General features: G+C 40.6%; 2 protein-coding genes across 2 annotated transcripts in view; one reads left to right on the top strand and one right to left on the bottom strand.

Annotated features, from left to right (window-relative positions):
* The window catches only part of LOC115011719 (myosin-11-like), a 33,303-nt gene extending 27,292 nt beyond the window's left edge, over positions 1 to 6,011 (top strand). Inside the window, 7 exon segments of the mRNA XM_029436932.1 lie at positions 1,718 to 1,846; positions 1,984 to 2,072; positions 2,413 to 2,536; positions 2,623 to 2,831; positions 3,516 to 3,624; positions 3,706 to 3,878; positions 5,774 to 6,011. Coding sequence (XP_029292792.1) covers positions 1,718 to 1,846; positions 1,984 to 2,072; positions 2,413 to 2,536; positions 2,623 to 2,831; positions 3,516 to 3,624; positions 3,706 to 3,878; positions 5,774 to 6,011 — 1,071 coding nt within the window.
* A 2,085-nt stretch (positions 6,012 to 8,096) lies between these two features.
* On the bottom strand, positions 8,097 to 26,830 carry LOC115011720 (nuclear distribution protein nudE homolog 1-like; the record flags this gene model as incomplete). Its single annotated transcript, XM_029436933.1, has 8 exons — positions 8,097 to 10,510; positions 19,219 to 19,367; positions 22,780 to 22,865; positions 23,339 to 23,769; positions 24,052 to 24,200; positions 25,315 to 25,468; positions 26,005 to 26,116; positions 26,803 to 26,830. Coding segments are annotated over 8 exons (1,158 nt in total), but the record flags the coding sequence as incomplete, so codon positions are not given.
* Positions 26,831 to 27,780: the final 950 nt, after the last annotated feature.

Raw genomic sequence — 27,780 nt, forward strand, 5'->3', positions numbered from 1 at the left:
TTTATCTCTGTGTTGTAGTGAGACAGAGACATGTGTAATGTCCCTGAAGGTAACGTTTCCTCTCTCCTGTCATGGTGTCATCAGTCCTGTGTTGTATATGTAGTGAGACAGAGACATGTGTAATGTTCCTGAAGGTAACGTTTCCTCTCTCTCCTGTCATGGTGTCATCAGTCCTGTGTTGTATATGTAGTGAGACAGAGACATGTGTAATGTTCCTGAAGGTAACGTTTCCTCTCTCTCCTGTCATGGTGTCATCAGTCCTGTGTTGTATATGTAGTGAGACAGAGAGATGTGTAATGTCCCTGAAGGTTACGTTTCCTCTCTCCTGTCATGGTGTCATCAGTCCTGTGTTGTATATGTAGTGAGACAGAGACATGTGTAATGTCCCTGAAGGTAACGTTTCCTCTCTCTCCTGTCATGGTGTCATCAGTCCTGTGTTGTATATGTAGTGAGTACAGAGACATGTGTAATGTTCCTGAAGGTAACGTTTCCTCTCTCCTGTCATGGTGTCATCAGTCCTGTGTTGTATATGTAGTGAGACAGAGAAATGTGTAATGTTCCTGAAGGTAACGTTTCCTCTCTCTCCTGTCATGGTGTCATCAGTCCTGTGTTGTATATGTAGTGAGACAGACATGTGTAATGTTCCTGAAGGTAACGTTTCCTCTCTCCTGTCATGGTGTCATCAGTCCTGTGTTGTATATGTAGTGAGACAGAGAAATGTGTAATGTCCCTGAAGGTAACGTTTCCTCTCTCCTGTCATGGTGTCATCAGTCCTGTGTTGTATATGTAGTGAGACAGAGACATGTGTAATGTCCCTGAAGGTAACGTTTCCTCTCTCTCCTGTCATGGTGTCATCAGTCCTGTGTTGTATATGTAGTGAGACAGAGAAATGTGTAATGTCCCTGAAGGTAACGTTTCCTCTCTCTCACCTGTCATGGTGTCATCAGTCCTGTGTTGTATATGTAGTGAGACAGAGACATGTGTAATGTCCCTGAAGGTAACGTTTCCTCTCTCCTGTCATGGTGTCATCAGTCCTGTGTTGTATATGTAGTGAGACAGAGACATGTGTAATGTCCCTGAAGGTAACGTTTCCTCTCTCTCCTGTCATGGTGTCATCAGTCCTGTGTTGTATATGTAGTGAGACAGAGAAATGTGTAATGTCCCTGAAGGTAACGTTTCCTCTCTCTCACCTGTCATGGTGTCATCAGTCCTGTGTTGTATATGTAGTGAGACAGAGACATGTGTAATGTCCCTGAAGGTAACGTTTCCTCTCTCCTGTCATGGTGTCATCAGTCCTGTGTTGTATATGTAGTGAGACAGAGACATGTGTAATGTTCCTGAAGGTAACGTTTCCTCTCTCACCTGTCATGGTGTCATCAGTCCTGTGTTGTATATGTAGTGAGACAGAGACATGTGTAATGTCCCTGAAGGTAACGTTTCCTCTCTCTCACCTGTCATGGTGTCATCAGTCCTGTGTTGTATATGTAGTGAGACAGAGACATGTGTAATGTCCCTGAAGGTAACGTTTCCTCTCTCTCCTGTCATGGTGTCATCAGTCCTGTGTTGTATATGTAGTGAGACAGAGACATGTCTAATATTCCTGAAGGTAACGTTTCCTCTCTCTCCTGTCATGGTGTCATCAGTCCTGTGTTGTATATGTAGTGAGACAGAGACATGTGTAATGTTCCTGAAGGTAACGTTTCCTCTCTCTCCTCAGGGCCAGGTGAAGGATCTCCAGAGGGACCTAGAGGACTCGCGTGCGGCCCAGAAGGAGGTCTTCTCCTCAGCCAGAGAGTCTGAGCGCAGAACCAAAGCCATGGAGGCCGACATCGCCCAGCTGCACGAGGTCTGTCGAACACTGCAGCTTCAGAAGATCAGAAGAAGAGAAAACTTATTGATTCTGCACAACTACCTTTTCAGTGTATGATGTAAATGTGCGTTTCTTACCTTCTTTTTCACCAACATCAACTTCTGTCCGTCCAGATGTTGGCAGCAGTTGAAAGAGCTCGTAAGCAGGCGGAGACAGAAAGAGACGAGCTGTCTGAAGAGCTGACCAGTAACTCCTCTGGGAAGTGAGTTATTCACACACATATAGAAACATAGAAAGACGATCAGTTTAGCAGAGTTACAGCTAAACTTTGTGATCGATTAGTGGGATGATTTATGTATATATACACACATACACATATATATTTATTTGTACAACACATTTCAACAAGTGCTTTACAAAAAAACATTAAAAGCTTGTGTAAGAGTGTAGAAATGCAAAATAAACACTTTATAAAAGGACATTTAAATATAATTAAAAACATGAAGAGCCAAGAGATTTAATTAAAATGTAGATTTCATCTTTTCTATTATTCACTTTCCAACCTTCCCTTCTCGCTCTCTGTCTCTCCTCCTCTTGTTCAGGTCGATGCTCTCTGATGAGAAGCGCCGCCTGGACACGAAGATCAGCCAGCTGGAGGAGGAGCTGGAGGAGGAGCAGGCCAATGTGGAGAGCCTCAATGACCGGCTGAGGAAGAGCCAGCAGTTGGTGGGTATCGTGTGGAGAGGAGTGACCCGGGCTCTCCGTGGCGTTCCCTCCCTGAATTTCATCTTGTTCTGATGTCCGTCGTGCAGGTGGACCAGCTGGGTGCAGAGGTGGCGACGGAGCGGTCCTCCTCTCAGAGCAGGGAGGGCTCCCGGCAGCAGCTGGAGAGGCAGAACCGGGAGCTGAAGGCCAAACTGCAGGAGGTGGAGGGCCAGGGCCGCTCCAAACTCAAGTCCTCCATCGCCGCCCTGGAGGCCAAGCTGAGAGAGGTGGAGGAGCAGCTGGAGATAGAGAGCAGGTACTGCTGCATGGTGGGAAATGGAGTTCCAAAAGTGAAATTCCAATTTACATTTAAGCAGTGCAACATGAATAAAGTAAACTGCACTAAAAGCAGTGATGGAGTAACATGCAATTAAATAACAAAACAAATGTAATTAAATCAGTTAAAGTTACTTTTTTATTTCTTTGCAACCACATCATTTTAACATGTTTTGGCTGTTTTATTATTATTATTATTATTATTGTTTTTATCTTTTATATCGTTTTTCTTTTTAACTGATTTTGTTTGCCTCGTTGCTGAAATATAAATATAGTATAAATAAAGATTATCATTATTATTGCAACTCATCACTTACCTCGTAACTTTGTCCTTAACTGCTTTTATAAAGATAATTTGTTGTATAGTTTCTCCTCTCATACTAGTTGTATGAACCTCCTTACTTTATTTATTCTTTATTTCATTTTAATATTTATTTGTACTTAAATCTGTCTTTGGGCTGAATTGCACCTGAGTTTGTCCTCTGGGGATCCATAAAGGCTTATGTTATATTATTTAATATTTAATAAATGTTATGTTATTTAATATTATTTAATATTATTTAATATTATTTAATATTTAATAAATATTATATTATGTTACGTTATATTATTTAATATTTAATAAATGTTATATTATGTTATAAATGTTAATTATGTTTGGTAGAGAGCGTCAGTCCAACGCCAAGAACCTGCGTCAGAAAGAGAAGAAGCTGAAGGATTTAAGCATCCAGATGGAGGATGAGAGGAAGCAGGCGCAGCAGTACAAAGACCAGGTAACATAATACCAGAAGTAACAAAGGCGTCGCGTTACCGTCGTTTATGATGCTCTCAGCCATTTACCTGTTTCTGTGAAGGCGGAGAAGGGCAACGTGCGGGTGAAGCAGCTGAAGCACCAGCTGGAGGAGGCGGAGGAGGAGGCTCAGCGCGTGGCAGCAGCTCGCAGGAAGCTGCAGAGGGAGCTGGACGAGTCGAGCGAGGCCAACGACACCCTGAGCCGAGACATGGCGTCTCTCAGGAGCAAACTGAGGTACCCGAGGGTAGAGCTGGAAATAATATATGACTATATAATATTATTCAAAGTCACAACAATTTTTGTTATATAAAACAACTAAATAAATACTGTATAAAAAGTCACAAACAAAATACTATTTATAAAAATCACAACAAAATAAATCTTTATTTATTTGTGATTATCAATCTGAGCAGATTTTACTTTCCCCGTTTAACTAAAAAACTAGTAGAACCATCTGTTCCTGTAGAACCATCTGTTCATGTAGAACCATCTGTTCCTGTAGAACCATCTGTTCCTGTAGAACCATCTGTAGAACCATCTGTTCCTGAGAACCATCTGTTCATGTAGAACCATCTGTTCCTGTAGAACCATCTGTTCCTGTAGAACCATCTGTAGAACCATCTGTAGAACCATCTGTTCCTGAGAACCATCTGTTCATGTAGAACCATCTGTTCCTGTAGAACCATCTGTTCATGTAGAACCATCTGTTCCTGTAGAACCATCTGTTCCTGAGAACCATCTGTTCCTGTAGAACCATCTGTTCCTGAGAACCATCTGTTCCTGTAGAACCATCTGTTCCTGTAGAACCATCTGTTCATGTAGAACCATCTGTAGAACCATCTGTAGAACCATCTGTTCCTGAGAACCATCTGTTCATGTAGAACCATCTGTTCCTGTAGAACCATCTGTTCCTGTAGAACCATCTGTTCATGTAGAACCATCTGTTCCTGTAGAACCATCTGTTCATGTAGAACCATCTGTTCCTGTAGAACCATATGTTCATGTAGAACCACCATCTGTTCATGTAGAACCATCTGTTCCTGTAGAACCATATGTTCCTGAGAACCATCTGTTCCTGTAGAACCATCTGTTCCTGAGAACCATCTGTTCCTGTAGAACCATCTGTTCCTGTAGAACCATATGTTCCTGTAGAACCACCATCTGTTCCTGTAGAACCATCTGTTCCTGTAGAACCACCATCTGTTCATGTAGAACCATCTGTTCCTGAGAACCATCTGTTCCTGTAGAACCATCTGTTCATGTAGAACCATCTGTTCATGTAGAACCACCATCTGTTCATGTAGAACCATCTGTTCCTGTAGAACCATCTAGAACCATCTGTTCCTGTAGAACCATCTGTTCATGTAGAACCATCTGTTCATGTAGAACCATCTGTTCCTGAGATAGAACCATCTGTTCCTGTAGAACCGTCTGTTCCTGTAGAACCACCTGTTCCTGTAGAACCATCTGTTCCTGTAGAACGTAGAACCATCTGTTCCTGTAGAACCATCTGTTCCTGTAGAACCGTCTGTTCCTGTAGAACCGTCTGTTCCTGTAGAACCATCTGTTCATGTAGAACCGTCTGTTCCTGTAGAACCGTCTGTTCCTGTAGAACCATCTGTTCCTGTAGAACCACCATCTGTTCATGTAGAACCGTCTGTTCCTGTAGAACCGTCTGTTCCTGTAGAACCATCTGTTCCTGTAGAACCATCTGTTCATGTAGAACCATCTGTTCCTGTAGAACCACCATCTGTTCATGTAGAACCATCTGTTCCTGTAGAACCATCTGCAGTAGTAAACATAAGGGTTTTGCAAAGATTAAAAAATAAACAATCATCTTAATTCCTTGAATTAAAGCGATTTTAAATGTCCTCTTCCTCCTTTCACGTCCCGTTTCCTGTCCTCAGACACTCCTGATCTGCAAACTGTCCTCAAAGCTTGCTGGGAATATTCTTTTATTTCCTCATCGCTCTCTTTTCAGTTTACACCTGCTGCGAGATTTCAGGGGCTTGAACTTTTATCTTTTTAAATCTCTCTTTGCAACCTTCCTTTATCCTTCATCTCCTTCTGACCCTCCTCTTCCTCCTCCTCTCTCTCTCTCTTCCTCCTGATGTGGCGGGTGTTCCCAGGCGTGGTGGCAGCGGCGGGGAGGCGGTGTTCAGCAGCCCCAGCCCCCGCAGCAGCAGCGGCGGCGGTGGAGGTTTGAGCGGCAGCAGCATGAGGAGCCTAGGGCTGGGGGGGGGCCTCAGCCGGAGGAGCTTCAAGGAGAACTCAGTGGAGCTGCAGGAGGAAGAGCCTCCGTCCAGGTCCCCGTCCCCCCCGCTGGACCCCCGCGGGGAGGCCTACACCTACTCCCCCGACGAGTAGAGGGCTTTCACCCACGGAGAGAATCCCAGAAATATTTTCACACTTTTAATTTAAATTATTTCTATAGTTTCCTTAGTGGAGGAGTCTCATAGATATTTTAACACAACAGATTTATGTTGAATAATAATTAAGTTATTACACAAACAAATGGGGGTAAAAAATAAAGCTAAAAAGTCCCAATAATAATAATAATAATAATAATACATCATTTTCAAAAGGTAACGCTTTCCCTACCACACGTCACAATCTTATATTTGTTTGTGAAATTATTCGTCTTAAAGTCGGTCAAATTAATTGGCAACTTTGTCGAGAATCAATTAATCATCTGCTGAATGTTTGTTGCTTTTTCTTTTTCTGACAGAAGCTGTCACAGAAATATTTTCACACTTTTAATCTAAATTATTTTATAGTTTTATTGATATTTTAACGGCAGACATAAATCTACAATATCCCTCCCATACTAATGCCAACATGTAATTACTCATTCAATATCTTTTAAATGCTTAGACTTACGAATTCTATAATTGGCAACTCATTTGAGAGTCAATTCATTATTTGTAAACTAATATATATATATATATATATATATATATATATATATATATATATATATATATATATATATATATATATATATATATATATATATATATATATATATGCACAGTTAAGCATTTTAAAGATGTCACCATGCAAAATTATCTCTATTTTGACATTTTACAGACAAAATAATACATTTTAAAAAATCATGGCAATATTCTACACGTATAACAATAAGAATGTGAAAGATTAAATAATCAAGAAATTAAAAAAGTCTTTAGTTGTAGCTCTATACAATACAATAATGTTTGGTGAAATTGCTTCAAATACTACATTACCCATGAGCCTCAGCGACTGTTGCTATGCAAAAGACTTCAGCCAGTTTGAACACATTCAGGAACCTTTGTGCAGTAAAGCTGAATGTATCCGAAATCTAAAAGTAAGATTCTTATTTCTACATTTATCAAAAATCAAAGCTCAATGCATTCTGGGAATTGAAGTTCCCAGGACATTAGCACTACGGTTTGATTATCAGTGGATAGTTTTGGTGTTTATCGCCAGCTTTAATGCACTGTTCCTAAAAGTTATTAAACAAACATCAGCTACACACATCACTCATTTTGAGGTTTAATATATACGTTTAACCTTAAAAGTAAACTTTTGAAAATACCCAACAATTGGCTCTAAAATAGAATTATAAGGACACGTGCAGGTCTGCCAGCTTAATCTACAAATATTTAACAAAGTCCCACAATCATCAGCTGGATTCCTTTATTTGGGGAAATAAATCTCACTATTTAAGAAAATAATTATGATGCATAAATAAATTTAAACCGACAAAATGATTTTCAAAATAAAAGTCAGCATGTGATTCCCAGTTTAATTTTTCTAGAGAAACTAATCATTGTTTTTCAATCTTTGTGGATTAACAGAACATATAATTTATGTGAATTTAATATATTTAGATTTATTTATATTAGAGGTAGTTTAAATATTATATTTTCTAAGTTTGTTTGTGCTTTTGCATTTAAGTCACAAAGCAAAAACAAAAACCCAGTCAGTTACCAAAACTAAATATTCTAAATATTAAGATTAAGAAACAAACATCTGTTGCAAAATAAAATATTTTTGTAAAACACAAGCAAAATATTATTTTGTATGAAAATGTAAAATATCGGGAAGAAAATTAATGATGATTAATATATTTTTTAAAGAGTAAACTCGTAAGAAAATAATCTTTTTAAATGCAGATGAAATATTTCTCATCCAAAATCGCTGGAAAAGACATAAAAAAAATAAAGAAAATCAATAAATACGTTCAGATGAGCAGCAAGTTTCGTATATTTCTCAGGAAAAGAAATGCTTCGCTGCTCGCTGTTTCTGCAGAACATGTTTTAAAATATTTATTTGGAAACTGAATGTAAAACTATATTTGTGACCCGACGGTGATTTAAACCTCACAGAAACACAATATATAACTCTGACATCTATTAAACTGCTACGCAACCCTCACTGATGTGTCGCCTGGATTCTTTGCGTCTAGAAGAAACAAAATCAACATTTAGATTTTACATTTCAAGTTTATTGATTTCAGAAACATAAGCAGCACTGAAGGACGAAGAGCAGGTGAGAACACACAAACGATGGAAACACTTCATAATAACCATCATTAATTAAAGGTCTGATCGTTCATTAACAAACAAGTTTACTGTTTTCTTTGCTATGATTTGTTATATTATTAGTTTGTTATATAAAATTGCTTCTAAATGATATATGCATGTATTAAAGGTTCTTAGAGGATAATTACAGTAAACTATAATAGCCCAGAAACTAATTATAACTATCGCTCGAAATGTTTATAGATTATTTTTTATTTAATTTATTAGAATCATCTGTTGCAATTTTATAATATGCATCAAAATAATGTTTACAAACTTTAATTAATAATACTTTATAAAATATTAAAAGTTACGTCTGCAACAATAAACCTTCACGAGCTCTCAGATCTTTTTTTAAGCACAATTAAATAATTTGGTTTATAAATAAAGTCATTATTTTTATGTTAACAAAATCTCTAATTATTATTTTTAATATTGTTATTATTTTTACCCTTTTTTTGTGTACGCGTTGCATTTTAATTAGTTTGTAAAGCACTTTGAGCGTCTCTTGTATTAAAAATGCTCTATAAATAGTTTATTATTATTATTATTATTATTATTATGATGATTTGTAAACATTACTTTGTCACTGGTAAAATAAGTTAACGTTGGATTCACCACCAGTTCCCCCCCGTGGATTAACGATGGTTATTAAAGTGTTACGGTGCAGTCTGCCCTGAGCAGCTGATTGTAGGTCTGAAGGCAGGACTGACTGACCGTCTACAGTATTTAACAAGTCAAACATTACTTCTTCTTTTTAACATAAAACACAAGTAGCCTTCACTGAAGGATTCATATCTCCTGCGAACAGAAGACGTTTCCTATTTCACTCCCGAGACAGAAGTAGTTCTGCAGACGACTCAGCTCGTCTTCATTTTAACGCATAATATCAAAGTATTGGACACAACAAACAACATACGGCAACGCTTCATGTTAAAAACGCTCCTTGCTGTATACTTTTCACTAACACCTTTTAAATAGTGCAGCTTTATTTAAAGTGTGTGTGTGTGAAGTAGTGACATGAGCTGGATCAATGAGACTTTATTGTTCTGCACGAGTTGTGTTTGCAAACAGATGGTGTTCTGTTCATTTACATCACTTCATCAGGACTTCAAGAAGCCCCAGAAACACCAGAAGTACCTGACGTACAGAGGGTCCGTTTGTGGGTGGAATACTCCTTTAATCAATCCTACGCATGTCTATGTATAAAAGTATTTGACTTACATTCTATGTCATCGTATTTTCAGGTTGTAGAGTTGGGAGCGAGGGGGCAGAGGTGTCATTTAGGTGAATATAAGTATCTGTATCAGCAAATACCAAAGGACTCGGATCAGTTCATTGTGTTTGCATCAGAGAAGCTTTGCTGATCATCTTGAGAAAACACTTGAGGTTTAATGAGCCGTAAACCAGAAGCACTCGGAGTTACATGAAGCGACGAAAATACGACTTCATTATTATTTAAACTTCAATGTTTTAATTACGCTTTAAGATGCAGAACCACCGATGGCCACTAGATGTCGACAAACTCTGCAATCAAAACTCTTTTCCCTGCTAAACTTTATGCTTTTAATAAGTTATCTGACTTCTTCTAAAGACTGTCAGTGATAAATAAACCCAGTTCATTGAAACCTTAAGTGAGAAAATCTAAATTCTAATTCAGATAATTGTGTGACGACGGATGAAGTCCATGTTTTTCTGTAATCTGTAATAATCTAAAGATATCAGGACTACAAGGTGTGTTTGACTATAATTAGCCTTCACTTCAGACCGACACTTGTGACAATATAAAGTATTTAAAGATCGGTTTGACCCCTGAAGCTGTTCCTGCAACAACTTCCTGTATGTGCACGCTACAGCTCAGACACCCGGAGTTATTCTTTCTCATTGCCCTCCAGACCGATGGGAGGAAACCCCGTCATGCATGGGAGTAATACACTTTAAGATAAAGGATTTTCCCCTGTAACTTCAAACATTTTCACCTTGAGTGGATGCGTCTTCGTCCCAACGTGAAGCATCATCCGTTAGCGTCTCTCCACTGACGCCGACACTTATAACACCAAAAGAGTTGCAGAAAGGTGACGTGACCGGCAGCTTAAGTCCAGTAGGTTAGTTGAATAAACATCTCCGACTGCAGACTCGAGCTGGTGACAGACATCCAAAAAGTATCCGAAGCAAACATCCATTTTCTCAGAGAGAAGTCCGTACGACGTGCAACACAAAGATGAATCCAGGCTGGACGGACGTCTTCACGTTCACAGCAGCAGCTTGGGTCCTGCTCCGAAGTCCAACCTCGTCACCAGCCTTTAAAAACACGACAAACAATGAACACAAAGCAAACCTGCAGACCTGCAGACCTGCACACCTGCACCTTACAAAATGTAAGATAAAAGCCACAATCTGAGGTACTTGTACTCGGGTATAATAAATGTTATGCTCCTCCTCTACATTTAGAGGGAAGTATCTGACAGCTACTAGTAGCTTTTCAGAATAAGAGTTTACACAGAAAACCTTGAACTATTTAAAATGACACATCGTCAACAGTATATAGACATTAAAAAGTTACATTTTAATACGTCAGGAATAATAATCCAACAATGTATTAACACTGTAAATAATGTTGTGCTTTTACTGAAGTAGACTTAAATGCAGTCATTTTACTTGTACAAGAGTATTTCTACAGTATTCACACTTTTAGTGAAGTAAAAACATTTATTTTAAACTGACTGGCATATAAACAAGAACAAGCTGCTGAAATGAATGAATGTATGAAATTCAAAGTTTCTTACAGTGAAATTTGTGATTATCTTTGCAATATTTTCTCCCCTTTACAAACCAGCAGCAGATAAAACAGTCTGAACACCTGACCCCATCTCACATCCCACATCCCACATCTCACTCACATCCCCATATCCCACATCTCACACATCCCACAATCCCAACATCTCACATCCCCACATCTCACAATCCCCATATCCCACATCTCCACATCTCCACTCCCCACATCCCACATTTCACATCCCCATCTCACATCCCACATCTCACATCCCCACATCTCACATCCCCACATTAATATCATTAATAGAGTTAGACATCCCCACATCCTACATCTCACATCCCCACATCTCCCATCTCACATCTCCACATCTCACATCCTAGATCTCACATCTCCACATCTCACATCCCCACATCTCACATCCCAACATCCTAGATCTCACATCCTAGATCTCACATCCCCACATCTCACATCCCACATCTCCACATCCCCACATCTCACATCCTCATATCACATCCCACATCTCAAATCCTAGATCTCACATCCCCACATCTCACATCCACATATCACATCCTAGATCTCACAATCCTAGATCTCACATCCCACATCTCACATCCCCACTCTGCACACCCCCACATCTCAACATCCCCACAATCCCCACATCTCACATCCTCACATCTCACATCCCCACATCTCCCACTCTCACATCCCCACATTAATATCATTAGTAGAGTTAGACATCCCCACATCTCACATCCTACATCTCCACATCTCACATCCTAGATCTCACATCCCACATCCTAGATCTCACATCCTAGATCTCACATCCCCACATCTCACATCCCCACATCTCACATCCCCACATCTCACATCCCCACATCTCACATCTCACATCCTACATCTCACATCCCACATCTCACATCCTAGATCTCACATCTCACATCCCCACACATCTCACATCTCACATCCTAGATCTCACATCCTAGATCTCACATCCCCACATCTCTCTCACATCCCACATCTCACATCCCCACATCCCCACATCTCACATCCTCACATCTCACATCCCCACTTATATCATTAGTAAGTTAGACATCCCACATCTCACATCCTACATCTCACATCCCCACATCTCACATCCCACATCCCACATCCCCACATCTCACATCCTAGATCTCACATCTCCACATCTCACATCCTACATCTCACATCCCACATCTCACATCCCACATCTCCACATCCCACATCTCACATCCTAGATCTCACATCTCACATCTCCACATCTCACATCTCACATCCCACATCTCACACATCCCCCACATCTCACATCCCCACTCTCACATCCCATCTCACATCCCACATCCACATCTCACATCCCCACATCTCACATCCCCACATCTCACATCCCCACATCTCACATCCCACATTAATAGAGTTAGACATCCCCACATCCTACATCTCACATCCCCACATCTCACATCTCCCATCCCACATCCTCCACATCTCACATCCAAATCCTAGATCTCACATCTCCACATCTCACATCCCACATCCTAGATCTCACATCCCACATCTCACATCCCCAACATCCACATCCCCACCCATCTCACATCCTCACATCTCACATCTCCACATCTCACATCCCACATCTCAAATCCTAGATCTCACATCTCACATCTCCACATCTCACATCCCCCATCTCACATCCCACATCTCACATCCTCACATCCTCACATCTCACATCCACATCCCATCTCAATCCTAGATCTCACATCTCACATCTCCACATCCCCACATCTCACATCTCACATCCTAGATCTCACATCCCACATCTCACATCCCCACATCTCACATCCCCACATTAATATCATTAGTAGAGTTAGACATCCCCACATCCTACATCGCCACATCTCCACACTCACATCCCCACATCTCACATCCTCACATCCACATCCCCCCCACATCTCACATCCTACACTCCACATCTCACATCCCCACATCTCACATCCCACATCCTAGATCTCACATCCTAGATCTCACATCCCCACATCTCACATCCCACATCCTAGATCTCACATCCTAGATCTCACATCCCCACATCTCACATCCCCACATCTCACATCCTCACATCTCACATCCCACATCTCCACATCTCACATCCCACATCTCACATCCCCACATCTCACATCCTAGATCTCACATCTCAACATCCCCACATCTCACATCCTCCCACATCCTAGATCTCACATCTAGATCTCACATCCCCACATCTCCACACATCCCACATCTCACATCCCCACATCTCACATCCCCACATTAATATCATTAGTAGAGTTAGACATCCCCACATCTCACATCCTACATCTCACATCCCCACATCTCACATCCCACATCCCACATCCCCACATCTCACATCCTAGATCTCACATCTCCACATCTCACATCCTACATCTCACGTCCCACATCTCACATCCTAGATCTCACATCCCACATCTCCACATCCCACATCTCACATCCTAGATCTCACATCTCACATCTCCACATCCCCACATCTCACATCCCACATCCCCACATCTCACATCCCCACTTCTCACATCCCACACATCCCCACATCTCACATCCCCACATCCCCACATCTCACATCCCCACATTAATAGAGTTAGACATCCCCAAATCCTACATTCACATCCCCACATCTCACATCTCCCATCTCCACATCTCACATCTCAAATCCTAGATCTCACATCTCCACATCTCACATCCCCACATCTCACATCCCACATCTCACATCCCACATCTCACATCCCCACATCTCACATCCATCTCACATCCCACATCCCCACATCTCACATCCCCACATCTCACATCCCACATCTCACATCCCCACATCTCACATCCCCACATCTCACATCCCCACATTAATAGAGTTAGACATCCCCACATCCTACATCTCACATCCCCACATCTCACATCTCCCATCCCACATCTCCACATCTCACATCTCAAATCCTAGATCTCACATCTCCACATCTCACATCCCCACATCCTAGATCTCACATCCCACATCTCACATCCCCACATCTCACATCCCCACATCTCACATCCTCACATCTCACATCTCCACATCTCACATCCCACATCTCAAATCCTAGATCTCACATCTCACATCTCCACATCTCACATCCCCACATCTCACATCCCACATCTCACATCCTCACATCCTCACATCCACATCTCACATCCCACATCTCAAATCCTAGATCTCACATCTCACATCTCCACATCCCCACATCCCCACATCTCACATCCCACATCTCACATCCTCACATCCTCACATCTCACATCTCACATCCCACATCTCAAATCCTAGATCTCACATCTCACATCTCCACATCCCCACATCTCACATCTCACATCCTAGATCTCACATCCCACATCTCACATCCCCACATCTCACATCCCCACATTAATATCATTAGTAGAGTTAGACATCCCCACATCCTACATCGCCACATCTCACATCCCCACATCTCACATCCTCACATCCCACATCCCCACATCTCACATCCTACATCTCCACATCTCACATCCCCACATCTCACATCCCACATCCTAGATCTCACATCCTAGATCTCACATCCCCACATCTCACATCCCCACATCTCACATCCTCACATCTCACATCCCACATCTCCACATCTCACATCCCACATCTCACATCCCACATCTCAAATCCTAGATCTCACATCTCACATCCCCACATCTCACATCTCACATCCTAGATCTCACATCCTAGATCTCACATCCCCACATCTCACATCCCACATCTCACATCCCCACATCTCACATCCCACATCTCACATCCCCACATTAATATCATTAGTAGAGTTAGACATCCCCACATCTCACATCCTACATCTCACATCCCCACATCTCACATCCCACATCCCACATCCCCACATCTCACATCCTAGATCTCACATCTCCACATCTCACATCCTACATCTCACGTCCCACATCTCACATCCTAGATCTCACATCCCACATCTCCACATCCCACATCTCACATCCTAGATCTCACATCTCACATCTCCACATCTCACATCTCACATCCCACATCCCCACATCTCACATCCCCACTTCTCACATCCCATCTCACATCCCACATCCCCACATCTCACATCCCCACATCTCACATCCCCACATCTCACATCCCCACATCCCCACATCTCACATCCCCACATTAATAGAGTTAGACATCCCCACATCCTACATCTCACATCCCCAATCTCACATCTCCATCCCCATCCCACATCTCCACAATCACATCTCAAATCCTAGATCTCACAATCTCCACATTCTACATCCACATCCTAGATCTCACATCCCACATCTCACATCCCACATCTCACATCCTCACATCTCACATCTCCACATCTCACATCCCACATCTCAAATCCTAGATCTCACATCTCACATCTCCACATCTCACATCCCCACATCTCACATCCCACATCTCACATCCTCACATCCTCACATCCTAGATCTCACATCTCACATCTCCACATCTCACATCTCACATCCTACATCTCACATCCCACATCTCACATCCCCACATCTCACATCCCCACATTAATATCATTAGTAGAGTTAGACATCCCCACATCCTACATCGCCACATCTCACATCCCCACATCCCACATCTCCACATCTCACATCCTACATCTCACATCCACATCTCAAATCCTAGATCTCACATCTCACATCTCACATCCCCACATCTCACATCCCACATCTCACATCCTAGATCTCACATCCTAGATCTCACATCCTAGATCTCACATCCCCACATCTCACATCCCCACATCCCCACATCTCACATCCCCACATCTCACATCCCCACATCTCACATCCCACATCTCACATCCTAGATCTCACATCCTAGATCTCACATCCCCACATCTCATCCCACATCTCACATCCCCACATCCCCCACATCTCACATCCCCACATCTCACATCCCCACATTAATATCATTAGTAGAGTTAGACATCCCCACATCTCACATCCTACATCTCACATCCCCACATCTCACATCCCACATCCCACATCTCACATCCCACATCCCACATCCTAGATCTCACATCTCACATCCCACATCTCACATCTCCACATCTCACATCCTACATCTCACGTCCCACATCTCACATCCTAGATCTCACATCCCACATCTCCACATCCCACATCTCACATCCTAGATCTCACATCTCACATCTCCACATCTCCACATCTCACATCCCCACATCTCACATCCCCACATCTCACACCCCACATCCCATCTCACATCCCACATCCCCACATCTCACATCCCCACATCCCCACATCTCACATCCCCACATTAATAGAGTTAGACATCCCCACATCTCACATCTCCCATCTCCACATCTCACATCTCAAATCCTAGATCTCACACATCCAATATCATTAATAGAGTTAGACATCCCCACATCTCACATCCTACATCTCACATCCCCACATCTCACATCCCACATCCCACATCTCACATCCCACATCTCACATCCCCACATCTCACATCCCCACATCTCACATCCTAGATCTCACATCCCACATCTCACATCCCACATCTCACATCCCACATCTCACATCCTAGATCTCACATCCCACATCTCCACATCCCACATCTCACATCCTAGATCTCACATCCTAGATCTCACATCTCACATCCCACATCTCCACATCCCACATCTCCCATCTCACATCCCACATCTCACATCCCCACATCTCACATCCCCACTTCTCACACCCCACATCCCATCTCACATCCCACATCCCCACATCTCACATCCCCACATCTCACATCCCCACATCTCACATCCCCACATTAATATCATTAATAGAGTTAGACATCCCCACATCCTACATCTCACATCCCCACATCTCACATCCCACATCCTCCATCTCACATCCCAAATCCTAGATCTCACATCTCCACATCTCACATCCCCACATCCTAGATCTCACATCCCACATCTCACATCTCACATCCCCACATCTCACATCCCCACATCTCACATCTCCACATCTCACATCCCACATCTCAAATCCTAGATCTCACATCTCACATCTCCACATCTCACATCCCACATCTCACACATCTCACATCTCACATCTCCACATCTCACATCCCACATCTCAAATCCTAGATCTCACATCTCACATCCCCACATCTCACATCCCCACATCTCACATCCCCACATCTCACATCCCACATCTCACATCCTAGATCTCACATCCTAGATCTCACATCCTAGATCTCACATCCCCACATCTCACATCCCCACATCTCACATCCCCACATCTCACATCCCCACATTAATATCATTAGTAGAGTTAGACATCCCCACATCTCACATCCTACATCTCCACATCTCACATCCCCACATCTCACATCCCCACATCTCACATCCCCACATCTCACATCCTAGATCTCACATCCTAGATCTCACATCCTAGATCTCACATCCCCACATCTCACATCCCCACATCCCCACATCTCACATCCCCACATCTCACATCCCCACATCTCACATCCCACATCTCACATCCTAGATCTCACATCCTAGATCTCACATCCCACATCTCACATCCCACATCTCACATCCCCACATCCCCACATCTCACATCCCCACATCTCACATCCCCACATTAATATCATTAGTAGAGTTAGACCCCCACATCTCACATCCTACATCTCACATCCCCACATCTCACATCCCACATCCCACATCTCACATCCCACATCTCACATCCTAGATCTCACATCTCACATCCCACATCTCACATCCCCACATCTCACATCCTACATCTCACGTCCCACATCTCACATCCTAGATCTCACATCCCACATCTCCACATCCCACATCTCACATCCTAGATCTCACATCTCACATCTCCACATCTCCACATCTCACATCCCCACATCTCACATCCCCACTTCTCACACCCCACATCCCATCTCACATCCCACATCCCCACATCTCACATCCCCACATCCCCACATCTCACATCCCCACATTAATAGAGTTAGACATCCCCACATCTCACATCTCCCATCTCCACATCTCACATCTCAAATCCTAGATCTCACATCTCCACATCTCACATCCCCACATCCTAGATCTCACATCCCACATCCCCACATCTCACATCCCCACATCCTCACATCTCACATCTCCACATCTCACATCCCACATCTCAAATCCTAGATCTCACATCTCACATCTCCACATCTCACATCCCCACATCTCACATCCCACATCTCACATCCTCACATCCTCACATCTCACATCTCCACATCTCACATCCCACATCTCAAATCCTAGATCTCACATCTCCACATCCCCACATCTCACATCTCACATCCTAGATCTCACATCCCACATCTCACATCCCCACATCTCACATCCCCACATTAATATCATTAGTAGAGTTAGACATCCCCACATCCTACATCGCCACATCTCACATCCCCACATCTCACATCCTCACATCCCACATCCCCACATCTCACATCCCACATCTCACATCCCACATCTCAAATCATAGATCTCACATCTCACATCCCCACATCTCACATCCCACATCTCACATCCTAGATCTCACATCCTAGATCTCACATCCTAGATCTCACATCCCCACATCTCACATCCCCACATCTCACATCCCCACATCCTAGATCTCACATCCTAGATCTCACATCCTAGATCTCACATCCCCACATCTCACATCCCACATCTCACATCCCCACATCCCCACATCCCCACATCTCACATCCTCACATCTCACATCCCCACATCCCCACATTAATATCATTAGTAGAGTTAGACATCCCCACATCTCACATCCTACATCTCACATCCCCACATCTCACATCCCACATCCCACATCTCACATCCCACATCTCACATCCCCACATCTCACATCCTAGATCTCACATCCCACATCTCACATCCCACATCTCCACATCTCACATCCTACATCTCACGTCCCACATCTCACATCCTAGATCTCACATCCCACATCCTAGATCTCACATCTCACATCCCACATCTCCACATCCCACATCCCCACATCTCACATCCCACATCTCACATCCTAGATCTCACATCCTAGATCTCACATCCCCACATCCCACATCTCACATCCCACATCTCACCCCTTGCTGTAGAGGCCGTTGGTGGGTTGATGGCTCTCTGAGGAGATGTTCCGGCCCGGCGTGGCCCCCGATCCAGCAGCGTGGCCCCTGCGGCTCGCCTTCTGCTCCTGGACGTATTCCCAACAAGATGCCAGCTTGGACTCCAGGTTCTGTTTTATAATCCGGTATTAAAGAGTCATTAGAAAGACTAACAATGTTTCTATTAATAGTCTGTTCATTCTGTTTAAAGCTGGTGTTTGTGCTCCGTGTCAGATGAAGCTACATTAATATCATTAGTAGAGTTAGACTCTAGTGTCAGATGAAGCTACATTAATATCATTAGTAGAGTTAGACTCTAGTGTCAGATGAAGCTACATTATGAAGCTACATTAATATCATTAGTAGAGTTAGACTCTAGTGTCAGATGAAGCTACATTAATATCATTAGTAGAGTTAGACTCTAGTGTCAGATGAAGCTACATTAATATCATTAGTAGAGTTAGACTCTAGTGTCAGATGAAGCTACATTAATATCATTAGTAGAGTTAGACTCTAGTGTCAGATGAAGCTACATTAATATCATTAGTAGAGTTAGACTCTAGTGTCGAGAGGAAGCTACATTAATATCATTAGTAGAGTTAGACTCTAGTGTCAGATGAAGCTACATTAATATCATTAGTAGAGTTAGACTCTAGTGTCAGATGAAGCTACATTAATATCATTAGTAGAGTTAGACTCTAGTGTCAGATGAAGCTACATTAATATCATTAGTAGAGTTAGACTTTAGTGTCAGATGAAGCTACATTAATATCATTAGTAGAGTTCGACTCTAGTGTCAGATGAAGCTACATTAATATCATTAGTAGAGTTAGACTCTAGTGTCAGATGAAGCTACATTAATATCATTAGTAGAGTTAGACTCTAGTGTCAGATGAAGCTACATGATATCATTAGTAGAGTTAGACTTTAGTGTCAGATGAAGCTACATTAATATCATTAGTAGAGTTAGACTCTAGTGTCAGATGAAGCTACATTAATATCATTAGTAGAGTTAGACTCTAGTGTCAGATGAAGCTACATTAATATCATTAGTAGAGTTAGACTCTAGTGTCAGATGAAGCTACATTAATATCATTAGTAGAGTTAGACTCTAGTGTCAGATGAAGCTACATTAATATCATTAGTAGAGTTAGACTCTAGTGTCAGATGAAGCTACATTAATATCATTAGTAGAGTTAGACTCTAGTGTCAGATGAAGCTACATTAATATCATTAGTAGAGTTAGACTCTAGTGTCAGATGAAGCTACATTAATATCATTAGTAGAGTTAGACTCTAGTGTCAGATGAAGCTACATTAATATCATTAGTAGAGTTAGACTCTAGAGTCAGATGAAGCTACATTAATATCATTAGTAGAGTTAGACTCTAGTGTCAGATGAAGCTACATTGATATCATTAGTAGAGTTAGACTTTAGTGTCAGATGAAGCTACATTAATATCATTAGTAGAGTTAGACTCGAAGCTACATTAATATCATTAGTAGAGTTAGACTCTAGTGTCAGATGAAGCTACATTAATATCATTAGTAGAGTTAGACTCTAGTGTCAGATGAAGCTACATTAATATCATTAGTAGAGTTAGACTCTAGTGTCAGATGAAGCTACATTAATATCATTAGTAGAGTTAGACTCTAGTGTCAGATGAAGCTACATTAATATCATTAGTAGAGTTAGACTCTAGTGTCAGATGAAGCTACATTAATATCATTAGTAGAGTTAGACTCTAGTGTCAGATGAAGCTACATTAATATCATTAGTAGAGTTAGACTCTAGTGTCAGATGAAGCTACATTAATATCATTAGTAGAGTTAGACTCTAGTGTCAGATGAAGCTACATTAATATCATTAGTAGAGTTAGACTCTAGTGTCAGATGAAGCTACATTAATATCATTAGTAGAGTTAGACTCTAGAGTCAGATGAAGCTACATTAATATCATTAGTAGAGTTAGACTCTAGTGTCAGATGAAGCTACATTGATATCATTAGTAGTTTAGACTTTAGTGTCAGATGAAGCTACATTAATATCATTAGTAGAGTTAGACTCTAGTGTCAGATGAAGCTACATTAATATCATTAGTAGAGTTAGACTCTAGTGTCAGATGAAGCTACATTAATATCATTAGTAGAGTTAGACTCTAGTGTCAGATGAAGCTACATTGATATCATTAGTAGAGTTAGACTTTAGTGTCAGATGAAGCTACATTAATATCATTAGTAGAGTTAGACTCTAGTGTCAGATGAAGCTACATTAATATCATTAGTAGAGTTAGAGCCCTAGTGTCAGATGAAGCTACATTAATATCATTAGTAGAGTTAGACTCTAGTGTCAGATGAAGCTACATTAATATCATTAGTAGAGTTAGAGCCCTAGTGTCAGATGAAGCTACATTAATATCATTAGTAGAGTTAGACTTTAGTGTCAGATGAAGCTACATTAATATCATTAGTAGAGTTAGACTTTAGTGTCAGATGAAGCTACATTAATATCATTAGTAGAGTTAGAGCCCTAGTGTCAGATGAAGCTACATTAATATCATTAGTAGAGTTAGACTCTAGTGTCAGATGAAGCTACATTAATATCATTAGTAGAGTTAGACTCTAGTGTCAGATGAAGCTACATTAATATCATTAGTAGAGTTCGACTCTAGTGTCAGATGAAGCTACATTAATATCATTAGTAGAGTTAGACTCTAGTGTCAGATGAAGCTACATTAATATCATTAGTAGAGTTAGACTCTAGTGTCAGATGAAGCTACATTAATATCATTAGTAGAGTTAGACTCTAGTGTCAGATGAAGCTACATTAATATCATTAGTAGAGTTAGACTCTAGTGTCAGATGAAGCTACATTAATATCATTAGTAGAGTTAGACTCTAGTGTCAGATGAAGCTACATTAATATCATTAGTAGAGTTAGACTCTAGTGTCAGATGAAGCTACATTAATATCATTAGTAGAGTTAGACTCTAGTGTCCCCGGTGTGTAAAGCTCTCAACTCATTTAATCCAAATTTGAGAATTTGGTGCAAGAATTTCCTTTTTTTGGATGATGACGTCTCCAAATGTAAAATAAATTCAGTACAGCCCTGTGGAAGTAAATGTGATAATTGGAGGTAATGTTAGAATAAAGTCTTTAACAACTTTATTATGTCAGTTAAAGCTCTCAACTCATTTAATCCAAATTTGAGAATTTGGTGCAAGAATTTCCCTTTTTTTGGATGATGACGTCTCCAAATGTAAAATAAATTCAGTACAGCCCTGTGGAAGTAAATGTGATAATTGGAGGTAAATGTTAGAATAAAGGTCTTTAAACACTTTATTATGTCAGTATAATAAAAACACATCTATTTAAGAAGAACAATTATTGCTTTGTGCTCGTTGGTTAAAACATAAATCAATTAACTCCAGAGAAGAAGTAGTTTGTGTACATTTGAGAGAAACACCAGAAGCCGCCTGCAGCATCACATGACGACAAGTCAGCAGCTAATGAAGCAGAACTGGTCAGACATCACAAGTTCTCACCCCGACTTTTCTCAGAAGCTCTCCGACGATGTTCAGTGCAGAGATCCTGGCGGACCCGGTGAGAGGAGTCCCCGAGACGCTCTCACCTGCGGAAAACCAAAGTAGATCTTTAATGCTTTTAGTTTATTAAAACAAAACCCTTTTATGAATCTTAAGTATTTCTTGGTAATAATAAGATAAGATAAAAGCCTTATTGTGCAAGATCTAAATTAAATGCACATTGGATGAGAGAAATCTAAATCCGAGATAATGAGGTTAAGTTTCAATGTGTAAGTAATTATGAATATTAAAACTGACAAGATTGTTACAATTATAACAACGGGTTGCTTTTCATAATATTTGTGGTAAAAACGTGCTATGAAACTTTTTATTATTAATGCAGTTCATTTAAATTAAGGGTCCTTGAAAAGACTTTAATATATAATATATATATATATTATATATATATATATATATATATATATAATATATATATATATAGATATATATATCTCTCTCCTCTCTCTCGACTGCTTCGCTGTAATCGTTGTACATAGGATAAGAAAGAACTAGAACCGACCTCTGCTGACGGAGGGCGGGGGGGTGCTGAAGGTCTCTGCTGAGGCTGGAGGTCTGGACGGTGAGGTGGCAGAGGGGACGGGCTGGTTGGAGGACGAAGACGTGGTTTTGTCCTCAGTTCGTTTGTCCGGGGGGGTGAGGGGCGGGGTGGGCAGTCCCGGCGAGGCTGGAGAAGAGGAGGAGGAAGAAGAAGGGTCTTTGATTGCACTGCTGAGGGACAGCTTCCTTTCCTGTTTCTGCTGTACCGCAAGCCCCTGACCCTGACTCTGACCCTGACTGACACACACACACACACCTCTGGCCTCGTCCTTCAGCCTCTGGACGGACTCCAACAGGTCCTCCTTCTCGTCCAGCTCGCTCTCCAGGATGGCGTTCCTCTCGATAGCGTGGTTCATCCTCTGCTCAAAGTCCTCCAGCGACATGATGGTCGCCCTGAAACACACACGGCGTATTCAAAACTCAAGCACTTTCAAGGTACAAAACTTAATTAATTTCCAGACTCTTGGAAACTTTATCATCAAATCTAAATTGTAACTATAAATGCAGCATGTTTTGATTGTGATTATTTGATGTTAGAGACGACAAATAAACATGACACGGGATTAATTCAGTACATTATGAACCTTCGAGACCCTGTAGGTGACTTGTCCTGTCGAACCTCCACTGTGTTAAATGTTCGATGCTGTACGACATTTGTTGAAATGAGTTTCTGACCTCTTGGTCCTCTCCAGGTCGTCGTTGGCCTGCTCCAGCTCTCGGATGTATTTGTGAAGCTGGTCTCTGACGGCGGTGGTCTCAGCCAGGTCTCCCTCCAGGCTGGAGATCTGCCGGTACGCCTCCGAGTGCTGCGTCTCGTACTTCTCCTGGAAATACAGATTATGAAGGCTGAAAAGTTCATTCCTTAAGTTTATTAATAGAACAATAAAGATAGGACTGATTCTTTTCACAGTAATTTGTCATATTGTTTTGTTGAATATTTATTTAGTTTCTTGTCCAAATTTCTTCAATATTTTCCATTTTAAAGTTCTCTTACGGTGTTTATATCTGCACCAATTCAAAGCATACACATATTTAATTTGTATAAAATTTTATATATATATATATATATATATATATATATATATATATATATAACATTTTAATATATATATATATAACATTTATATATATAGATATATATATATAATATATATATATATATATATATATTTAATTTGTATAAAATTTATATATATATATATATATATATATTTACTTTGTATATAATATACTATATATATATATTAATTTGTATAATATATATATATATTTTTTTATTGTATATTTTCTTGAGCTCCCAGGAGGCAGTGTGGTGTGAGATCGGATGTTTGTGTGAGGTCAGTGTGTGAGGTCAGTGTGTGAGGTCGGTGTGTGAGATCGGTTGTGTGAGGTCAGTGTGTGAGGTCAGTGTGTGAGGTCAGTGTGTGAGGTCGGCTGTGTGAGGTCAGTGTGTGAGGTCGGTGTGTGAGATCGGGTGTGTGATTTTCTGTCCTGAATCAATCCTCTGTGGACGCGCGTGTGTGTGTGTGTGTGTGTGTGTGTGTGTGTGTGTGTGTGTGTGGTGTGTGTGTGTGTGTGTGCGTGTGTGTGTGTGAAGACAAGAGCACAGTGAAGCCTCGAGAGCACAGGAGCCATAAACTTGACTTTCTATCAGCTGATAAATATGGAAATCCCCGGTTCAAACCACATTAACGGGCGATCAGTTGGTCTTCGAACGTGATTAAAATAACCTTGACTTCCCTGATTCAGCAGCTTTATGCTTCAGTGTTGGTTATAAAACCACGTTGAGACAATGACTCGTATTACAGATGCTTCTCCCACCTTCAGTGAGGGTTAAGTGGACATTTTACAAGACGAGTACATCTCCATCACCTTTGTTTTTAAGAAAGGATGCAGGATATTTAACAAGTATCTGATAAGTGATGATGTCCTATGTACCTTGTAGTTTTCCAGCTCCATACAGAGGCGGTTGTTGGCAGAAAGAAGCTCACGGTTTCGTGCCTCGCACTGTTTCAGCTCCGTCTCCAGCTCCACCTCATAGTCCCGACTCATCTGCTGAAACTCCTGCAGTTCCTCCTGGGACTCCTCCGCACTGCGCACACACATACGCAGTACATCAGCCACATGTATCATTTGAGCCATTAGTCAATAATAATCCCATTCAATGTTTTGGAGCACAGGAAGCGCTGGGCATTAGTGGGTAAAACACAAAGGTCAAACACCACAGAAAAGTGTTTAATAAGAAAACACCTTGGAGTTCACAATTGTTTGTCTTGGAGGACAACAGCCTACAGACTCACATTTCTACAAACTGAACTGCAGCGCAGCGAAAAGGTAATGATTATTTCTGTGGCATAAAAACAAACACTATGAAACGCAACAACATGCAACACCGAAAGTAAACTAACCAATAAATGTATTCTCATATCATTACAGAGCACATATTATATAATATAAATATATATATATATAATATATATATATATATATATATATATATATATATATATATATATATATATATATATATATATATTATATATATATATATAGATATATAGATATAGATATATATAGTGGTAGGTGATCTAGTGATGTCTTTAAAAACAACACACAGGGGTTACACACCTCTGTTGGTGCCTGGCAGCCTGCTCCTTCCAGTACTGCAGCTCTTCCTCCAGGGACCCAAAACTCTGAGGGCTCCGGAGCCCCCATCTCCAGCCGGCCCAGGCGGTCTGGTCTGTGGTTCAATTAAAACAAGGCATTTAGACAAATTGCGGTCGGTGGGAATTCCTTTTAGAAATCGGGTAATTTATCGTTAACGTTACTCCGTTTAATGGAGAAACGTAATTTGTTAGACTACTTGATTTCAGACGATTAATCAGGATGTTCACTTTAATTCGGCAAATGAGTGAACCATCAACTAAGACTATTTTGGATAAAATTCCAGTTTATAGATTTGGGTGTTGAAGGTGTTCATAGTTAGGGTGAAATTTATTAGCTTGATTATCTTTTCTATTTAAATGTTTGTTTGTTTTTATACTCAATGTAGGCCGAATTGAACAGTATATTCTACCGATTCATACGTCATCTTTTAATGTTAGTTAAAGTTGATAAAAATGTAATTTAAACTACTCCTGAAATAAATTAGATACAAGATTTATGCAGAGTCTGGTTAAAACTGCACAAAAAACAGGAACCTAAAGTAAACGTTACCTAAAAGATAACGGGTGATTTATACCCTCAGATCATTAGTAACACCTGCTTTTATAAGATTAGCTAAAACTATTAACACAGCTTATCAATTTATCAAGGTTAGAAGAATGTTCTTAACTTGTAAATATAAATAAATTAGCGAGTTCAGCTAACGGAGTTTGGCGTTAACCATTTAAATCCCAGCTGAGACATAACACAGCTATAACTTACGCTCAACAGTTAGCTTCTTTCGACGCAATGTTGATCAATTTATTCTAAATCCTTCATGAGCTGGTTTAACTACCGACTAAAGTTAGTCGGTGAATAAAAACGGCGACACGTTAAAGAAAACTTTCTCGGAGTTGGAAATCACAAAGTTGCTCCTGTCTTGTGAAGAGACGTCGAACAATACAAGTTGCCATTCATATTGTCCAGAGCGTTTAACCAATCACAAGTTAGATGACAGCTCATTGCCTGTTGCTATTAGTCAATTGACTGTCAATCAAAATATTGATAGGCGGGATCAGGATCGTTCTCCAATCAGAGGAGAGATGTCAGTGTCAGAGGGGTGTCTAGGCGTTTGTGATGGATTACCAGATGATGCCTTCGAGTGCTGTTGGAAATATAATTAATACATGTCTATATAACGTGATTTAAAATAGTGCATTTTGGGTGGTGGTTGGTTGTTGATTGTGCAGTAATGGGAGAAGTATTCAGATGTTTTACTTAATTAAAAGATTCAAGATGCAAAGGTTTTATTGTCATATTTACAACAGTTACAGTAGTGTTTGGCAATTAAAGTCTTAAATATTGCTCATGCAAAAATGCAACTTGCAGTATAGGTAAAATACTAGTAAGTATGTTTACACTTTAGTATTGCAATCTTTACTAACTAAATAAAATATCAGTACATCCATCACTGCTAATAATCGTTCATGTTTGATATCAGTGAGTTTACTTCAGTATATAATATGACTCACATTGAATTTAAGTTTATTTGCACAATTTTAAAATAAGCAAACATCCTGCATATTTTAAAGAGCATTTTTACCTCACAAAAAAGTAAAACGGCATAAACAAAAATGTACAATTTAAAATATATGAATTAAAATAAATAAATGATCCGCTACAAACATCTGGCCAACTTTCAATTTATCACATTTTATTTATATAGCCCAATATTACAATATTTCCTCATGGGCCTTTACA

Source organism: Cottoperca gobio, chromosome 8 (assembly GCF_900634415.1).
Source record: "Cottoperca gobio chromosome 8, fCotGob3.1, whole genome shotgun sequence".
Taxonomy (NCBI): domain Eukaryota; kingdom Metazoa; phylum Chordata; class Actinopteri; order Perciformes; family Bovichtidae; genus Cottoperca; species Cottoperca gobio.